Raw genomic sequence first — 17,918 nt, 5'->3', positions numbered from 1 at the left:
GATGTATGGAAGTCTTTCTTATACTCCTGATAATCATTGTGTCTCTCAGAAGTATTAGTGGGATAATTCTTATTGTTATATTTGTGTCTTTTATGCTTTCTGAAGATTATTTCATGAGCGCCAACAATTCTCATGAGAGATTTCCTTGAATTGTCCTGTGACTCATCACATGCTGAATAATTTTATGCTTTTGAAAGAAATATTGAAAAATTCTTTTTAAGGACATCCTGTCGAATATGAAACTGCTAAAAGAATATTTTTGTTCTTGTCACGATCTAGAAGATTTTCTCCGATCAATCACTGAATATTGTGAAATAGATATATAAAAATGTGGTGTTTTATCAGTTTATGAAGCTGTATTGGCTTTGGTTACCCTCAAAAGATCTGCAATACTTGATTTTCAAGAAATCACACATGATTTATGATTGATGACTTTGTTTGTTGGATAATGATCAGTAAGTTCAAAATAGAGAGCAGTTATAACCTCTTGTATGCCCTGCGAATCAAATGAGATGATTTCAAGTCACAGGTAATATCTCGTAGTCTGCATGTATGAGGCAATAGAAACCCCCAAATATCTGCATTTGGCATTTCAGCGCACACACATCATTCATTTATCCAAATGGCTTTTCGACATTAAATTTCATTTCCGCTGACATAATTAGAAAATTGATCTAATTAGCTTGGAAGCGTTGGTGTAAATAACTTGTTTGTTGTTACACAGATCTATTGGCACATGCATGAAAGGGAATGTCATGTGAAAAGCTCATGACTTCATTGATGAAGTTTGATATAAACAGGCTGAGAAATACATACTGGTAGCCCTGTTTACTATTTAACTTTAACTTTCAATGATTTTTTGATTGTTTCTTTGTCACTGCACTGATTTTCCTGCTTGGTGTACAATGTAGGTAACTCTACTCTAGTCACCGAGTAATAATTTTCTTTCCCTAGCTTTTTCCCCAGTTATTTCTCCTAGTTACATGTAGGAGCTTGAAAATAATCACCATATTTTGTTGGTGCCATTACCGGTACTTATATTTTAATCTCTCTTTGAGTCTTATGATCTCGCTTTTTTCATTCTTTTTCATCTCTCTCCCTTTCTCTTTCGCAATGTTCCTTATTTCTCTTCTCTTATTCTCTCTGTCTCTCTCTGTCTCTCTCTGCCTATCTCTGTCTCTCTCGGTCTCTCTCTGTCTTTCTCTGTCTTTCTCTGTCTCTGTCTCGTCTTTCTTCCTTTTGCTGCATGTCTTTCTTCCCTTCCTTTTATGTCTCATCTTCTTCTTAACATACATTTAGATCAACTGAATTACATTGTACATATCTGCTGAGAGCCAGAAGGGCATCAACTCTATGTTACACCCTTCTGGCTCCAAACAGACGATATGATTGGGGTGGGAATCTCTGCTCTACAGGTAATAAAGCATCAATTGTAACTTGTTTCTGCATGGCTGTTCAATTGATCCATCCCTTGAACTTGGAATGCCATGGAAATTTGGCCTCTAAACTGAATCATCATGTCCATATCAGTCACATGAGAAGCAGATGACATCAAACTATGTGAGAACTTGACCTTTGTATCACGTTCTTGATCAAAGCCTTCTTTCTCTTTTCCTTTCAACCAACCACTGTGGTATAGAATTACATCCAGACAACATCCAGCCTTGTTTACATATAAAGCAATAAACTGCTGAAAAAGAAGATCTTGCAGCAATATAAAATGGCATAAGCCTAGGGTGGTGCCTTTCATTTTTGTATTATCAGTGTAATTCACACAGATGAAGAAGTTCTATAAACCCAAAACTACCCAACATGTTCACTTATACAAAAATGTATCTGAACAAGGCTTTTAGCACAGTGGGATCTTTCTCTTTCCTGCTGCAAATTACACAAGAAGGGATGAAGCACAAGAATCTGATATTTGTTATAACTTTATGATTTTGGTATGACTTTATGATATTATGACTTTGCTGAGAAAGGTTAATGTGTTTTGTTGCATTTTGTTCATAGTCGTTATAAGTACTTACGTGAGCATATTTTGTAGGTGAATTAGACTAATACAGGTCATTTATATGAACCGTGCCTTGTAATTAAAGAGAAGGTTGAGTTCTGGGAAGAGGTGAAAAATAATTTGTGAGCGTTACTCATTCTTATTATGCAAGTGTGGAAGAACATCAGATAAGACATGTTCCCTGAAAAGCATGGCTCTTCAAATGCCTTCATATTCTAAATATGCATGTAACATCGTAAAAATCGGGGGGCCGGCTTTTTACGCCACGTGTTCGTGAAGTCCCATATACATCTTTCTGTGTACAGTGTTTGTAACTTTACCAAGACTTGGCCAAATTTCTTATCATTTTGATGATTCCAGAACCTTTCAATACACACAAATTATTATGTGCTAGATGATCAACCTTTTCTGGTCGCAATGCAATCGCATGACCAGAACTCAACTTCATCTTTAACATACTTGAGACCCATTTCTAATGGCTTAGGCATTCCTTAGGTTTAGATCGAAGACCTAGTTGATGCAGATTTACATCAGCTGATAAAATATAGCTCACAAATGACTGGTTTTACTTTTCTAAAATCTAATAAAATCAGGATGGAAACAAAATTCCTCTATTCCTGTTAATAGTATACAGTACAGTTTAAATCCTTTGGAAACTTTGACTGAGATTTTTTTTAAATCTTTTATAATGTACAACAAAATCTGCCTATTTCACAAATATGGTATGGAATATATCCTGTTTTTACCATTCAATGTACAGAAAAACAAAAATTATGGAGGTAATTTTAGAAATTTAGAGTGATTGACGTCCAGATTCAGATCATTGATTTGTTACGGCCTGTTTACAAAAAAACAAGAATATTATTTGAAAAAGATGCACTTCTCATTTGACTGATGATACCTAGACCTTTAGAAGGTATAGTAAACCAGATTCTGTATCATTTTGTGCTTCAGGAGTGGTAACTCAAGCAAGGGCTATTTCATTAGTAGTAAAAAGCCAATAGCCCATGTTTAATCCCCTATATTAAACCAATTTCAAAGTCATGCTTATTTCTGTACAGCAAGCTCATTAATCCTTTTGTCAAAAGTCATTCACAATTCTGAAAAGTTGTTTTGATTTCAAATTCCAGCATATTCTTTGTCACCTGTATTCCTGTATTAAGAATTTTTAAAAGGGTGCTTAGTCAAACACAATGAACAGAATATTAAAAGTATTACAAATCTAATTGGCCATGACTTTAGGAATGGTTGCCCAAGCAATGAATCGGATGGTCAGAAAGTTCATTCATCGAACAAATCCGATGGAATTTTAGTTTTGAGTAGTTATTTACTCAAGCCTTGTTCAAGAGGAGTTCAAGAATTTTGTGGCATAGTAGGGATTAAAAACAAAATATAAGAATAGTGTATGGTGAAATCTTTCTTTGTATTCTGCACACATTTAGTACAGGAAAGAAAGAATAGTTTACTAATTTTGAAGACTCTTTTGAGAGGTCAGCCCTATAATTATTAATGAAAATGATGAACACTTTTTATTGGCTGAACTGGAATTTGTCTTCAAACATATTAGTTTTAAGCAAACAATATCCAGATCACATAGTGGCCATTTGAATATTGTCTGGTACACGTAATGTTTGATTTGGTGACTTCTCTCATCCTCACTTCCAATCTTTCTTTCTTTTTGACAATTTCTTTTTTGAAGAAAAAAGAAAGGGAAAAAAGAAGATATGTTAATATTTTTTTAACATGAATGGTTCACATTAATTTTTGTTATTAAAGTATGGAATAATACATCACCTAACCTAATGTGTCCTAAAAGTAGGCTTCATTCTATACGTTGAGTGCAGTATGAACATGTGTAAAAGCATGAGTTACACCCTTCTTTCTCTGCCATAGCAGACTACATAATAAGCATTAGGCACCTCACATATCATGCTCACTTTAGGTCTCTCTTGCAGCAACATAATATGTGTGACTTACTACAGTGGCCTAAAGTGAAGCGTCATCACACATGTCAAACCACATGATAGAGATGATCAATTATATCGGATTTCCTAAATCTATTATCAACCAGTCAATATATATAGTCTAACGCTTCAGACGTTGTAGACAACTTGGTTTTCACACAACTGTGAGAGCCTGCCGTCCATGCCAGACAGGCATAATCTTTTAATTGATCGTAGTGAAAGATTGATTTCTATGACACCTGCAGGGGACTGCATGGGCATCGGGTATCATCATTTCTGCAGCTTGCCTTGTGTAAAGAATGATAAATGATGGAAGTTTGGATTCAGACTAGTGATTGACCAGTGTCTGGTCTATGAGGGGAAATTATTTCAGCCTTGGTCAAAAGTGACCAAGCCCTTTGAGTTTAGCTGAGGTCAGAATGCAGTTCATTTCCCTCAATCCCACTGTACATGTACAAGTGTAGCCTGCAATGAAGAAGAATATTCTGTCCGGTGGATTGTTCAGTGAGCAACTTATTGAGATGAATTCCATGTTTTGAAATATATTAACAGTTTTAACTCTTTAACTTTCAGCATATTCATTTCAAAACGTCTTAAAAATTAGTTGATAACTGACCAGTGCATGCATGGCCTATTCATATCATGATGATGAATGGGAAAGGGGAAAATTCCTCAGTATTAGCTTGCTGTTTTAATTCGTAGTTCTTATTCTTAGAATGTGTCGAACTCATTATTTTAGAAGAAACGTTCCATTTATTTTTTCATTTATTTCATATCAATATTGTAGTTAGCATATATTCTTTTTCTTTCCACATTCATGCATCCAAAGACTATTGCACTGCTTTCATGGTATTAGCCTCTCTTAGAGTCATGTCCTCATGTGGGAAAGACATCAAGAGATATGATGGGAAACCAGTCAAGGAACAGGAATCTGTATCTGTCAACCTGTTTCACTTTGTCAGACCTCAGAGAAAACATTGCAGGCCTACGCTATGAAATATGTTCAACCCTGGATGTCAGAGGATGAATACTTGCAACAACTTTCAGAGTTTAATGTTCCCAAATGATTTATGCCATGAACTGTACTAACTGTAGCAATACCCTGGGCATCGTTTCACAAAACCGTTTAAAGTACAAGTTTGCACACTAACCCTTATAGTTATAGAGCTCTCCTACCCCAGAGCTCCACGCTAACTTTTTTGGAAGGGGGTCGGAATTTAACTTCTAACAGCCTGTATGTACATGTATCTATGTACCCTTTGTAAAAACTTCAAAATGTCGGGGTCCAGACTTGAATCTTAGGCCTCCATGTGTCCCCGGCACCTGTTAATAGTGTCGAGCCTTGCCTACCCATTCCTGTTTGGAAGGAACGATTGTCCATCACACTAATGTTATGAACCCTTGGTTCCTATCTTTCATTCTAGTTCAGACTATTGAATTGAAAAGCATAGCAAATACATGAGTATTCCTAATTTTGTCAAAGATATTCAGAAATTCAGATTTTTGCTGAGCAAGGTTTGCAGGTGAACACACTTCTGCTGAGGAGTACAAATCAGGTGTATAACAGGGAAAGAGATTGTTGTCCAACGGATAATATGGACTACCCAGTTCCTTCCACCATTACTTCCATCATATCCGGCAATGTCTAGGTTAACAGCAAGTGTTAAAAGACGCATTTACACTGCAAGCAAAAGCAACCCCCCCCCCCCCCCCAAAAAAAAAAAAAAAAAAAAAACATATTTGAGAGTTTTATCAGAAGTTGCTAGGCAACTACCTGTAAACCTGATAAAAACCTGAATTTAAAAACCCACCTCTAGAGTGGCCTTTTGAAACTCAAGCCAAGGCTCTGCTGGTTTTTTTCAGTGCAAACGCTCTCTCTCTCTCTCTCTCTCTCTCTCTGTCTAAAACACCAGGGAATTATTCCAGTTTTGCTCATGTGACTTTCATCGCTTGTGCCCTATCACAAGCAGAGCAGCATCAAGTCTCGCTTGAACACTGCCCATCAAAACACCTGCATGATTTAATCAGCAAGAAAACACTGAATTTTGTTCAAGTAATATTAGAGTTAATTCAGTCTTTTGCAGTGTCAATAGGGGGGGGGGGGGGTAGCTGTTGGATTCATTTGTTACATTGGTCCAGGAGAGCAAATGCATGTAGATTCACTAATTAATTACTCCTTACATTTCTCAGAGAACAAACTTCAAAGGGTTTGTCGGAATGCCTTCCAGCATGGCAACAAGGCATGCAGAAAGCTTGTGAGCCTACTATAGATAATCTTTTGATATTTAATTTTGATATTTTAAGAAGTGACATTGTTGATTGATTGATAAATCATTATGTGCTTCAGGGCAGTGGAACACTTGTTTCTAAATTTGTCACTCTGAACCAACCTGGGATTGAGAAGATAAGGCTTGCATAGTATAATATAAAGACCATAAACTCTAGAATAGGAGTTCGTACATACATAACCTTTGAATGGGTTTATAATATGTCATTGATATAATGTAAATGTTTGTAAATATGAAACCCAAATTATTAAAAACCAATTTCCATTTGTACTGACCCAAGATTTGCTCATACATTCACTGCTCTGGGCTTTATTTCGTCAAAGTTACATGTACATGTATAGGTTTATGGTTACAGTTGGATTTTAGCTTTAGGATAAGGGTTAGGTATAGGAAAATTGTGTCCAGGATTGAAGTTCAGAGTTTGGTTTAATATGTAGGAAATTGATGCAGAGCAATTGTCCCGAGAGCATACATGTATGCTGTATGCCTGAATGTGTACCTTACCTGGATAGTTTGGGTCTTTCATATTAGAGAAAAAAGTAAAAAGAAAACAAGATCAAAGGATGTAATGTCTAGACAGCTTTGCTGGACAGTAGACAAGCATGAAGGTCAGTACTACAGTATATCTCCTATTCAGAGTCAGAAGGGCATAATTACCTCTCTAAAGTATATGAGTTAATGTTCTTGTGGCTCCAAACAAGTGATGTCCTAAACAGACATTACACGGACACATCGAGGCATGGCTGCCCTAGCCTTGCATGGGGATAGTCCATGGGAAGGAAAAGAGCAAATAGATCAACATGGATGATCTATTTCAGATATACCATCAAGGATCATCACAACCCCCTCCCTATGCCGCCCCCCCAACATTACCCCACCCCCATATACGCCTTTACATGTTTATTTAGAAGAAGCAGCTACTAAGTAGTAGAATTTGATATCCATCGTGTTTTAGATCAAACAACACTGTAGTACAGTTATTGTCATGCCTAATGTTTCTTTTACATGATGGACAGCTGATATAAAGCAATCTGTAGCACCGGCATTTCATCTCTAGAATTTCAAGTCAGGCTAGTAATATACCACTTTTGTTCTGAATTGATATTGGGCTACCTGAGAAGTTCAACTTGAATATGGTAGCAAAGTTTCCCAAGTTTAGGTCATAAGATGTCAACTTTAGTGTAGTAGATGTAAACAGACCTCAGACAGAACAAGTTTAGATAGCCATGGACCATGCTCCATTGCAAACTTTACTGTTGATTTAAAACCAAGCAGTCATGATGCTGTGTTTGATAAGCATTTTACCATTTCAAACAAGAGAGGTCACTTATTAAACATGTCCAGGGAGTGATCAACCCCCCCCCCCCTTTCACACTGGTTAAGAACTATGCATACATGTATGTGTAATGGAACCATAATTTGTGTTGATTTACGGAAGATGCAAATAGGCCTTCAGAGAGTCCAGACAAACTAAAGTTTAGATAGACATGGACCATGTCCATTTTAAACTTGACTGTTGATTTAACCATGATTTAACCAAGTAGTCTGGAAGACTGTGTTTGATAAGCATTTTACTAATTCAAACAAGAGAGGTCACTTTTTAAACTTGTCCAGGAAGTTATCAACCCCTTCACACTGGGCAAAATCTATAAGCATGCATGTACATGTTTGGAACCATGATATGTAGTGAGTAACAGGCCTCCAGAGAGAGTCCAAATAAATTTAAGTTTAAATAGCCATAGATCATGGTCCACATCAAACTTGAATGTTAATTTAACCAAGCAGTCAGAAACACTGTTTGATAAGCATTTTACCGACTTGAACAAGGGGTCACTTTTTAAACATTTCTAAATTACAGGTTGATTGACCATTTCCCATGGAGGAAATTTTTAATCTGTCATTGTGCGTATGAGATAATGAGACAGTTAAATAATTAGCAATATATTTTGTCATGATGAAATGATTGCAGAGATTAAAAGTAGGGTGTCTGAACAAACAGTGCTTTGAAAAATACATCCATTTAAGCAAGATAACTGTTTGAAATAGATTTCATCGTGTGGTAAACAGTGGTATGGTTGAATACTGTTTCAAGCTGTTTCATGATAGTTATAAATGTTGCAAAGTGTTTAAAAAAAATAAACAAGCGTCTTTACTGAAGGTCAGTGTATTGGTTGTCATCCTTGCTTATAGGACTAATGATTTTGTTTTTCTAAAATATTACAGCACATTGTGTTTGGCAAATGACTTTAAGAGCAATTTAACGTGGACTTTTCCCCTTCTCTATACAGGATGTTTTACTTTTATTGTCCTTCATGTGAAAGGGTCCCCAAAGAAATAGACCTGCTTTTTTTCTAAAACTGAGACAGAGTTGTCAATCATTGCATTGTAAACAGTAGGAGTGGGCAGACAGGTTGACCAGACTACCGTTAATCTTTTTATTAGGGTCAGTCTTCCAGTTTGTTGACCCCCACTGAATACATACCATAGTCATCATCTCTCTTGCCCAATTCACTACCAATCGGGAGTCAATATGAACTAGTGTGCCAATATGCTAAAGGCATATTTCATCTCACAAATTTATGTTTTGGAAAAAAATATCTTTTGGAGTTTAACACATATCGTTGCTAAACATTTGATCGGTTTTATTTATTTATTTTGTTGATCTAAATTATATGTTATACTGCGTGTATACAGATATATAAATTGGGTATAAGTTAAATGTGGATGAAGGGAGAGACAGGGCGAAGGAGGGAGAGATGGAAGTTAGCATATTTGCAGATGATTAAGAATTCAATCTTAACACATTTTGATCAATTCACTAAAAGAAATCCCTGTTTCTTCAACTTTAAGCTTATCAGGAATCAAACTCATGTAGAATTTAGACTCTTCTGACCCAGCTAAGGTCGATTGCTTTCATAATGTATTGTTTGAAAGAAAAATATCAAGACTTGATGCCATGCAATGTATCCTGTGTTCTCCTGACTCTAATTTGATATGAAATTCTTGTTTTTCACAATGTCTTAATTATGAGCATCCTTAATTAATTAATCCACATGCCAAGAAAGAATGTTTACAAGGTACAGGAAGTCACTTTCATTATGCCAATACCAAATAAATCCCATTTCCTGTTTTTAATGTTTGGACTAGTCCCACCAAATAGCTTCAAACAAATTAATATCATCCCAAGTTGATTACTGATGAGATCAAAGTATTTCAGCTTTGAAGAAGTTTCCTGAGAAAGTATGAAGTGGAAATCATTAACCCATCGTCTACCGGAACCGGTTAGTCTCTGTATTAAGCCTATGGGAAATAGAGAATTCAGTGGTCAAAGGGTTTATGTTTTGCTGGACCAGTCGTCAGTATTTGCTGTATCTTCAATGGAATAATTTCTCTGCTTCTACTGATGTATTAATAACATATTTGATAAAAGGGGCAACAACAAGGGTTAGGGGCATTTGGAAAAATAGCTTATTAGCCACTCTTTCCTCACTATTTTTGTTTTTTGTCTGAAGGATCTATTTTTCTATTAGCAAAATTTGCACTAAAACATTGTATAGTACAGAATGTGTTAGTTGTTCCTGTTCACCTTCTGTATTGCGAAGTAAGGGCAGCGAACTCTATCGGTGTTTGTGAGGCATAAAGGCCATTGATTTGCGGCAAATACCGATCGAGCAAAGTTCGATTCGCCATGACAATAGAGCCAGTATGACTCATCAGCAAGCAGATGTTTGTTTAAATCGCAATAAATGGAATATGTTTTTTTTTTCCTGGGTAATTTGTGAATTGGCAATAGTGCGTGGAAAGTCAAGTAGGGGTTAAACCCTCGTAAGAAAGACCGATCGTCACGGTGGTTTGGAGTTGTATGGTAGAGCGTAAGGCGTGACTTACAAAGTTATAGTTCCGATTGTGGGGCATCTTTATTTGATGATGAAGTGTGTCGCTGCTGAAAGCGATAGGTTGGGTTTTTGGAATAAAGGCCTTTTCAGGATTATGTGAGATAATGTCAGAGACGATTTTGAATGCCTTTTTTGTGTGCTTCTTTTGCTAAATTTAATTCTGTTGAATTGCTTTATCAGCATATGGGAAAATATTCTTTTCTATAAAGCCATAATTCTGTCAATCTTTCTCTCTTATATTCAGTCTTTCATTCTCTCCTTTTTCTTTAATCTTTCTGTCTCCACATCTTTATCTTTTATCCTCTACTGAGTTCAAGTGATACATTATACTCTTTAGCTTCTGCAGTACAATGCTTGTGTCCTCCATTTAATACTGCAGTCCTTAAAGGTAATACAAAGTTTTGGGAAATTTTGAAAATTGGGTGGATAGTGAATCTTTACAATTTTGATATATTTGGATGCCCCTGTGGATGTATTATAAGCACTAAAAAAATTAACCCCTAAAACACTTCTGTTTTCGAGAAAAATTGAATATAAAAATTAACCGGTGATCCCGGTAAATTTTGATAAATTTCAAATAGCGCCTACGGCCGTACAATGGTAGCTGCGACCATGAAAATCTCAGAATATGTAGTTGTGATATATAATTTCCAAACGGGAATAGCTAATCGGTCGATTTTAGTCAAGAAACATTGTTTCATAGCTAAATTGGTATCTTGACCTTGAGAGGGAGCTATACAACATAAAGGGTTTATTATTTATAATTTCATAACTTTAGACTCGATTTCAACCTGGACAACGATCAATGAATATTGTAGGAACGCATATGCTTCCAATATGTTAATTTGAACCAAATTCATGACCCCATACCAAAACTTTGTATTACCTTTAAAGGTACTATGTCCCTTTTGCAGCCAACCTCAAATGCTGTAGAACTTTGCAGGAATTATGAATATGTCATGTATGTCCTATCTGTGAAATTTAAACGTTAGCAGTGTCCTCATATTCAAATTATGCAAGGAAACCCGTTTACTTGCTAGACTTCACTGTCAGACACTATTGAGTGACTGACTGGCTTTTTTTCTTCTTTGGTAATAACAGACATGAAAAGAGTTGTAAAGGGTACATGAGCATTTGTCAACATCAATAACCCACTTCTTGTGATGGCCAAGATTAAACTGATTGAATCTTTGCGCAGCATTAAATGTATGACCATTCGGTACAATTGTCTGAAAATCAAGACTATTACTTTTGGGCTCTATATAGCCCTAAAGTCGATTTGACAACTAATAGTCGTTATTTTCCCACTTGAAGACATTTTCAAGCCCCACATTTTTTAGGGAAGTTCTAAATAAGTATTATCTTTCAAATGCAGTTGGAATTTAACTTTTTCATTTTCTTGGCCTGCAAATGGGATATAGTACCTTTAAACTTAAAGGTAGGCTTTACTACTTCAGCAAGAAGGGATTAGACCGCCCAGCGAGCCAGCGAGGTCACTGTGACAGGTGGCTATCTCATTAACTCAGCTCTCATTTAACATAAGAAAAAGAGGATCATGGGGGACCAACAGGCACCGATTGGGGAAGTTTTCTTTATAGCGGGAGCAATTAGTAGCTACAAGTAGGACAGTGTGCCTTTAATAAATGGTATCACCATCTAAAGGTGACAAAGACACTTGATATGTCGCCAAGAATATGACAGAGATAACACTAACCCAGCTCCTTCTCACATTGCCTTTGTTAGTTTTTGTTGACACCCGGCGATTCCATCAGGTGATGATATCTAGAGTGGTCATTACGGGAGGCGTGAACTTGCTTATGACCGGCCACCTGGGGTTCGGGCGATTCTTAAATTATACGACTCATTTGAAATGATGATAACAGTGATGGTCTGGTTGTGAGATTAGGTTTGACCATGCTAATTGCTATTGGACTTGGCTTTGTCCAAAACATACTGTAGTGGTATATCTAGAGTATTATTATGAATCATCCTGAATCAGCTAATGGTAAATTGGCCCCCAAAAACTGCTGAAAAGTTCTGTAGGGGTTCAAAAAACAATTATTTCACGATATATCAGTGATGCTGAATACTTTGACAAGCAGTACGGAATATGGTTAAGGGATGTACATTTATAATGTAGCGTATATTGGATTACAGATGAAATTGGAAAATTGGAAGAAACACAAGAGAAAATGTGAAAGATACATGATTTAACAATTTGTGGAGTGGAAGTTTATAGAAGGGTTTATTAAATAGTGGGAAAGAAGAGGGGAAGGAGATATAACTGGTTTAAAAAACATTCTTGCAGGAGGAGACGCTTATTCACATGTTTATATTCTTGCACAATGCACCTGAAAATGAGTTATAAACAAAATAACAAATTGCTCTTTACTTTGACCTGTTTATCCCTTAAAGGTACCATGTCCCCTTTGCAGGCCCAAAAAATGAAAAGGTTAAATTCCAACGGCATTTGAAAGATAATACTAATTTAGAACTTCCCTAAAAAAGGTGGGGCTTGAAAATGTCTTCAAGTGGGAAAATAACGACTATTAGTTGTCAAATCGACTTAGGAGCTATAGAGCCAATAAGTAATTGTCTTGATTTTCAGACAATTGTACCGAATGTTCATACGTTTTATGCTGCGCAAAGATTCAATCAGTTTAATTTTTGCCATCACAAGAAGTGGGTTATTGATGTAGACAAATGCTCAAGTACCCTTTACAGCTCATTTTATGTTTGTTATTACCAAAGAAGAAGTTGTGACCTACATGTATGTGTACACATCACATAATTATACATACAGTATGACAATATCACGGGACATAGCCTGAGATTATCTTAGATGAAATCATCTACCGTCAATAAATCATGATATATCTTTCAGCATGCCAGTTAGCTGTCTCCATTATCTTGAAGTTCAAGTTCAAATTGAAAATGAAGAGTTGTCTTTCCTTTTCTGAAGTATTTTCTTTTCACTCTGTATCTTGAAGAAAGTTAAATTTAGCACGAGGAAATCATCTCTTTCAGTGAAATATTGGGCATGAATAAAATTGTCAAATCAACACAGCCATAATTTCGAATTTCTTCACAGATTATTCTGTCACTTTACAAGTTTACAACCAGAATGGTTATTTCCTTTGGACATCTATTTACGGAAACTGTAGTATTTCGGGATGACCCAATGACCTAGTATTGCTAATTTGAATTTCTTTTCGTAATTATATAATTGAAAAGACCTTTTCAAAAGTGTCCATCTTAAAGGATTATTGTAAAACCAGAAAGTTTTGTGAACAAAACTAAAAAAACAACTCTTTTCACAGTGTGAAAGTTTTGTGAGCCTGTACCACCTGTGAGATTAATTGCAGCGATAAATTTCATGCAACCTTTTTTTTGGTTTTCAGCAATCCATAAACTCGAACTTGGTTGTCCAATAAAGTGGCTTAAAGGAGCTATGAAGTTGAAGAAAAAAAAATATGGATTAAGTTTCATGTCTGATGTAATATTTAGTATGGTAGTTTTTATTTTTTATTACAAAAATTGTCTGTTTTCATTAAAAATAATTCCATATTTTTGTTTTTTACTTCTTCTTTTATTTCTAGATCCCAGTTGCAGTGAAATGTTTGAGCCCTGAGAAGCTAAGTTTGGACAAATGTCAGCAAGACTTCCTCAAAGAAGCTGCCATTATGCACTCACTCAACCATGAGCACCTTGTCAAGTTATATGGAGTCGTCTTAGATGTGGATAGCTCGCTCATGTTGGTAGGTATTGTAGAGATGGTTTAAATTAGAGATGGGGAGGGGAAGGGGGAAGAGATGGCATTATCAACTTGCGTTAATAACCAGTACATGTATAGCAGCTTTAATGAGGTCGGATTCATGTCATAATTAGATTTGAATCCCTCCCACATCATTATTACCATATTGGCCCTGAGCCATAGACAGTGTGTCATGTTCAATCAAGAAATTGTTTAGTACATTGTATCCTTCCAAGTTCATAAGCCTGTTATGATTGTACTCGTTAATGTACCCTGATGACGATGAAAGAGGGGCGATGAGGAGGGGAGGAGGAGGGGAGGGGGAGGAGGAGGGGAGGGGGAGGAGGAGGGGAGGGGGAGGAGGAGGGGGAGGGGGAGGGGGAGGGGGAGGGGGGGGGGAGGGGGAGGGGGAGGGGGAGGAGGAGAGGAGGGGGAGAGGAATATATTTATTAGCAGTAGTGGTGTGAGAACAAAACAAGAAAACAAAAATCACATAATAAACTACAACATCTCACACATATTACAACATCTTACACATGCCTGCTGGTTTGCTCTAGTCAGCCATTTGTGTATCGGTACATGTAGACCTATGGCTGTATACACTACTATCTACACGAACCTACACCTAGAAATGGATAAACAGGGGGCAGTGAAAATGACGGACTGGTGTCTTGTACCACTACGTGAGAATGTCTCATTCGTACCTAAAAAGCAGGAAAAAAGAAAGATAACAATAAGCCACCTGCTTTATGACAAAATTATGATGAGGGAGTTCCAACCATTTTAAAAGTTTAAGATGAAGAAGAAATATAAAAGTACAGGGAACAAAAAATATACAGAGGTAACTTGATCCAATGTCAAGGAAATGGCAGGATTTTTTCTTCTTCTATTTATGATATTGGGAATTTAAAACAAGGTGCACAAAATATATTGGTGGTGAAAACCGTGAATCATAGACTAGGAAATGATTGTGTAGGACTCGGCAAAGACAATCTCCTATCATTAAATTGATCACACCTCGTTCACCTCTATCTCTCATCTTCATACCAGTGTCTCATCTTCCGGGTATGGTCGGGTATGATAACCTTTGACCTTTATATCAGGTTCCTCCAATTGGAATTCCAAGGTCACATCTCAGATATTCAGAGGGCACAAATGAAGATAGGAGTTGAGATTGCACACCCCCTCGTGGACGACGGGGAAACAGGAAATATCAATAAACGTTTGTGAGTGTGATCACGAGATTGGAAATGAACGAAAGAAAAAGAGAAACAAGAAGTTGCAAATAAAGTAGGCAAAACAAATGCAGATGCAAGTGGATATTTTTAAAATAAGGAAAGAAAAGAGTAATAGGATACTGAAAAATGAAGTAGTCAAAACAAGTAGGCGTACATGTACAGATACTGAAAATGAGAAATGTATTACGGAATTAGAGGATAGGGGAATGAAATGGGGAAAACAACTGCAGATGCGATAGTGAAATCCATATGTGTAATAACGGAAATAAGATTTTGGCAAATGCAATGGAAATAGCAGGGATGTGTAATAGAAATGTTCATTACTGAAGCAGTGTGTAAGTTATGACTTATGAAATATTTCAATGTTTTCATTGATCAAGACAGCTTACACGCTAATCGTACATGTATTATCTGAATAGTAATGAATACACCTCCTGGAGACACTTCTTCTCTTTTTCTTTATTATGGCTTTTCTTTATTTTAGGCCACTACACAAGGCACTAAGTATTTTAACTTTCACTTTGGAATGAATGAAACAAAAATAGATTTTTTTTTTTTAAGGATCGCAAGTATGTAGTTGTGTATTTGTCAGATTTCTGTCCTTACATCTTCATTTATGTAAAATACTTATAGGAATTAATCTACTAAGCTCTCACAACTCCTGCTGATGTTTTAAGCTATTAAGCATGTGACTTTTGAATTAATGCATGGCTCTCTCAGCCTCAAGTTCAGAAAAACCAACGCAAGTTTATCGAGGTACGTGAACTCCCTTTAGATGCTTTAAATCCCAGCATGGGACTTCTGAATTACGAGTAGACTCTAAACCAGCCTCAAGTTCAGAATGGCCACCACCAGTTTTATCTGTTGAGGCCTGAGAATTCCCGCTAGATGCTTTAATCTCGGCATGGGACTTCTGAATTACGAGTAGGCTCTACAGGTCTCAAGTTCAGAACAGCGACATCCGCCCAAAAGTTACTAGAAGTGAAAATTCCAAGGACATAGAGGGCCTTGAGGCTGAGACAGATTATCATGAAGACGATTTAAGCTAGGTTATCACGGGACCATTGTAGTTTTAAACATGAGATTTGTTAAACCTTGGAAGTTTTAAAGGACGACCCACTATAAAACAGTGACACTGGTTTACACTGGACTAAACTACTGGACTAAAGTTTTGAGTTTTAAACTAAGCCATGATGCAACCAGTCTTAATTAGAGATCAGCGAAACTTCTAAATTAATTGTGTCTGCATGGCTTAAAACTGAGTACATAATCACTTGTAATTTAAAACTTTGAATAAATTAAGTTCCGAAACCAGGAGTGTGTCTGCTCAAGACAACATTGAAATGTAAAACCATGAGCCCAACTTCAAGTTGTACAGACTCTGGTGTGAACTTGTAGGTTGACGAACAGCTAGGGGGGATATGGCAGACATTGATGTCGGGAGGGGGAGGGGGATTAGAAATAGATCCTAAGAAGTCAGGGGGCTTCCATCAGTCTCTGGATCTAGAGAGACGAGGTCACTGTGAGGGTGCTCTCATTTCCTCCGCTTGTCACTCTAGAGGTGATTATCTCGCCGGAATAAGGGTGACATAAAGGAGCAATATCTTCTTAATCTTGCTTTTCCAATTTGTTCTTCCGCATCCCCCCCCCCTTTGATTTCCTTCTTTCTCTACCTACCCATTTTTGTTCATTTTTTTCTCCTTTACTTCGCTTTGATTAACTTATTTTTCTTTCTTGTTTTTTTTTTATTCAAGCTCTTCTTCTTTCTTTCTACTCCTCCTTTTTTTTTCTTTTTCTTCCCACTTCTGCTTTTCATTTTCATGCCCCTCAAAACCTTACGTGTATGTATATCCTAATGAAATCTATTCAATTAATAAGTTCTTCAATACAATAATGAACATGGTACATTAACTAATACAAGGTACATTTCAGATTCAGTTTTAGCCACAACTTTTAGTTCTTCATTTTCTTTCTTTATTTTTTATATTTACTTTTTGCAGTATATGGTTTATGTTTTGCAGTGGACTTGTGATTTTTGTTTATGCAGAGATCAAATTATTTTGGGGGAATAAGACACTGTCAAGGGAAGCTTGCTTCATTTAATGCTCCAATAAGTTTTCCAATCACTCCCTCATGGTTCAAAGCTTTCTCAGTTTTCAATACATTTTACGTTTACTGATGCACATAAATTATTATTATTATGAGTCTTATTCAGAGTCAGTGCATCATATATTACAAATTTATGGCATTTGAGGGATTAATAAAAATGGATTCCATACATACTTCTCGAAAAAGAGAATACTGGTAGGCATAACAATAAAACTTGGTATTTTTCACAAGATTGCTTGCAGTTTTGGATAAACATGTTTTGTTTATGTCAGGCTAATACATGACTATTACTTGATAAGAGTGGGCTAATTTGACTGTCAAATTTGATTGTCCTTCTTGTGTTTGTACTTTTAATAATGTCAATGTGTGGGAAGATATTAATTTGCATCCTTGATTTCTCTAATTTAAACAAAAATCTTATTGTACATGCCCCATGGAATGTAAGGTGAGGAGGTCACTTATAAAGAGTGTAAATATTTGAATGGTTGCTTTTTAATATTGCGTTGTAACCGTTAATCTGTCATTAAATATAGCGGTACTGCTTCCGTTTTCACGTGGTTTCTTAATTTTGTTAATACCCTGAAAGATGCCATGAGAATCACCCCTGTTATTCTTGAAGTTGTTATAGCAGAGCATTAATTAATCTTCAAAATACATA

General features: G+C 36.4%; 1 protein-coding gene across 8 annotated transcripts in view; it reads left to right on the top strand.

Annotated features, from left to right (window-relative positions):
- LOC587777 overlaps positions 1 to 17,918 on the top strand; it is a 132,835-nt gene that overhangs the window by 51,259 nt on the left and 63,658 nt on the right. For all 8 annotated transcript variants that reach the window (XM_030987257.1, XM_030987256.1, XM_030987255.1 and 5 more), the window contains one exon: positions 13,759 to 13,917. In XM_030987257.1, the coding sequence (XP_030843117.1) occupies positions 13,759 to 13,917 (159 nt within the window). The remainder of the gene's footprint in view (positions 1 to 13,758; positions 13,918 to 17,918) is intronic.

Source organism: Strongylocentrotus purpuratus, unplaced genomic scaffold, assembly GCF_000002235.5.
Source record: "Strongylocentrotus purpuratus isolate Spur 01 unplaced genomic scaffold, Spur_5.0 spur5_scaffold_16, whole genome shotgun sequence".
Classification (NCBI taxonomy): domain Eukaryota; kingdom Metazoa; phylum Echinodermata; class Echinoidea; order Camarodonta; family Strongylocentrotidae; genus Strongylocentrotus; species Strongylocentrotus purpuratus.
The sequence above is the reverse complement of the archived record's forward strand: the minus strand, read 5'-3'. Positions and strand labels throughout refer to the sequence as shown.